This window comes from Apaloderma vittatum, unplaced genomic scaffold, assembly GCF_000703405.1.
Source record: "Apaloderma vittatum isolate BGI_N311 unplaced genomic scaffold, ASM70340v1 scaffold20783, whole genome shotgun sequence".
In the NCBI taxonomy this organism is placed as follows: domain Eukaryota; kingdom Metazoa; phylum Chordata; class Aves; order Trogoniformes; family Trogonidae; genus Apaloderma; species Apaloderma vittatum.
This window is the reverse complement of record NW_009710082.1, coordinates 54,847-57,851: the sequence shown is the minus strand read 5'-3', so window position 1 is coordinate 57,851 and position 3,005 is coordinate 54,847. Positions and strand designations below refer to the sequence as shown.

Below are 3,005 nucleotides of genomic sequence, written 5' to 3'. Positions count from 1 at the left end.
TTCCTACAGTGAGTAAAATAGTCTCCCTCTTTTTACTAATAGGAGAGATTGGCCAAAAACCATTCTAATGCTGTTATGATCTAATTGCCCAAAAAGCTACATTGAATACTACATTATTAAAACTCAAGCAAGCTGATTTCACATTTGTTTATTGCTGTTGGCTCAGTGATTTTATAGCGGCAGTTTAAAATTGGGCTCGAAGACCGAACATCATGAGTAAGATGTAGGCTAGAAACAGGCAGGACCAGGCATACACGAAGTGATGTGGTTATTCTCAACATTTTATATTTCTGTAACATCTCCTGTGGGCTGGTACCCAGCTTTGCCCAACGCTAGAGGAAGCCCTACATGTTCATCTACAAAAGTGCCCAGGTTGTTGGGAAAAGCACTGCAGAGGGTATGGGTGCTGTGGCATGCCACGGTTCTTTACCGCTTTCTACGTTGTTTTGCAAAGTGATATACTGCAGCAAAAAAAACCTATAACTTCTGTCTCACTTCAGGAAGTACAATTTAGGAGCTGGGGTAATTTGATGGATAGTGTATAGGAAAATATTAGAAACCAGGAAAGGCCACATAGTCCGCTGAGGCTCATTTCATTCCAAATACACCTTCCTTAGGTTATTGTTAAGAGAAGGAGTAATGTTAGCCATTTTTTATAATTCCACTTCTGGGTATTACAGAAATAAATACCTAAATGCTGGAGAACTAACTTTCTTTCAGAGCACTGTTTCAGGGGAAAAATACTTAAATGCAGATAGGTGGCATAGCAGAAAACAAATTGACCTCAAATGAAAATATGAATATATGTGTACAGTCACGGTTTCTCAAAGTTCCCCAGAGACAAGCTTCCAATCATGAGACTTTCAGATAGTAACCTTTCATTTGATTTATTGTTTCAGGACCGATGCAGGAGACAATATACGACTTTTGGAGAATGGTATGGCATGAAAACACAGCCAGCATAATCATGGTTACTAATCTCGTAGAAGTGGGAAGGGTAAGTGATTTTGTACTTAAAAAGATGAAAGACTTCCAAGGTGTTTGCTTTTGGAAATTAAATAGCAAACCAACAGGATGCTTACGTACTGAGTATAGCACATAAAATATTTCTGACTGCCTGTGCAAAGAGGTTCATTACCAATTATTTTTAAACATGCCTTGGATTCTTGGCTTTGATAACATTAGCACAATGAAAAAAGTAACTGATAAAGCTGTGTTCTGTACAGCACAGCCTGCAAAGACTGCCTAAAAGGGAAAGCGTCATATCTTTGTATGTATCTCAGACATGCCATTTCTATTAAGGGAAACCAGGGAGTTAACAAGGTACGGAGTCTTCTTTTTTTTTTTTTTTAAGGGAGACTGAGGGGGAGTAATTCTGAAACAGATTTTTGAGAAGAATAGTTAAACTATGGAATTGCACCTTCTTCATAGTATATTAGTCTAAATCAGCCTGGTTTGTTTGGGTTTTCCTTCCTGTAAGCCTTCTGGACTAAACTAGACAAAATAATTTTGCCCACTTGTACACTGGATTTGTTGACCAGGGAATGTTCTTCAAGAGCTGAGTAGTAAAGAAAAAGTTGAGCTACCTGGTTGATACTGTGTACTTTCCTTTCTTTCCATGGTGACTTCTAAAGTACGCCTCCTACTCAAGTCTTCATGGCTAATTTTGTTCTCAACAAGTATTGAATGAAACCATTATCTTTGTTTCTCACAACCATCAATAACCGAGGCTTTTAATTTACTGCTTTGTCTAAGCACTGGTGTCTTAGTTCTCATCTGGGATGTTTTTTTCAAGAAAATTTGCTCAGGAACTGGGCATATCACTTTCATTTGGAATGAAAAAAACCCCAACTGCTTTTATTGCAACTACTGCAATTGGTGTAAATTGAAGTGTTGAAATAAGAAGTCAAGTGAACATATCTTGATATGAGCCACGTGGGTTTAAGAGATGTTTTTAATTTCATGCTGGTGGAGTGGCTGATACCCCTGTGCCCTCTGGCATTTGCATGAAGAGAGAGCACTGTTTATGCAGTATGAGTCAAATTGTTGGATCTTGTCTCCTTTTTAGCAAGCCCAGCTTTACAATCTTAATTTATTCTTCCTTATGTCCTTTGTTAATGTCAATTGTTAATATAAATCCTAATGTTTAAAGTATCTATGTGTCCAAGTCTGCCAACAGATCAGGTGCCAGTATTATTTTTAGATTAAAAAAAGATGGGATTGGTGACTGCAATTAACACCTGCTGCAGGAACACATGTACAACTAATTGCAGAGACAAGAAAGGATCATGGAGGCCGCTTTAAAATTTCAGTCCCTTGAGTGAGGATGAAGGTAGAAATATTGGATGGTCACGTATCAATTCAAAACAGATAGTTTTGTAAGAATAGGAAACTCTTCAGCAATCCTCTTCTTTAAAGCTTTATACACATTCATAAGTACCCAAGCACACAACTTAAAAAGGGATGTTTTCAGGGTATGGATGAACAAGCCTTAGAACAAAAATAGCATACTGCATGAAACCACATACTGTTTTCCTAAAGTCAGTATTTGAAAGTGTCAATTAGAGAGAACTATCAGGTATCAGCCAGGGAGACGCCAGTCTTGGTGCCAGTGTTGGCATCCTCAGCTCACAACATTTAGGTGTGCAGCACATTCCCTCAGCAGCAAACAGCAGTTTGTGCCGCCATGGAGATTTCTTCAGGGTGCAAGAGAGTCCTAGTGGGATACAGATCTGCAGCTTTGTTATTTCTGGCAGTGGTAAAAATAATTTTCTTCTCACTTTCTCTGGAGGCCAGCATAGGTGGGTTCAGAGAGCAGAAATTGAAATGGGCTTTTTTTAATGGAAATGAGACACAGAACAATGCAGTCACTCCTCCATTGGTGCTTCTATCCTGCTCCCAAATCTGGAACCATCAGCAACAGGGAGGCGTAGTACAAACACACCATCTGTCCCACAACCCCTAACACAAGCTCAGTGCCACCTTGATTTGTAATGATTTTAATG

General features: G+C 38.9%; 1 protein-coding gene across 1 annotated transcript in view; it reads left to right on the top strand.

Annotated features, from left to right (window-relative positions):
• The first annotated feature begins 348 nt into the window (after positions 1 to 348).
• The window catches only part of LOC104272243 (receptor-type tyrosine-protein phosphatase mu), a 36,181-nt gene continuing 33,524 nt past the window's right edge, over positions 349 to 3,005 (top strand). The window contains exons 1-2 of the mRNA XM_009867185.1: positions 349 to 397; positions 900 to 997. Coding sequence (XP_009865487.1) covers positions 349 to 397; positions 900 to 997 — 147 coding nt within the window. The remainder of the gene's footprint in view (positions 398 to 899; positions 998 to 3,005) is intronic.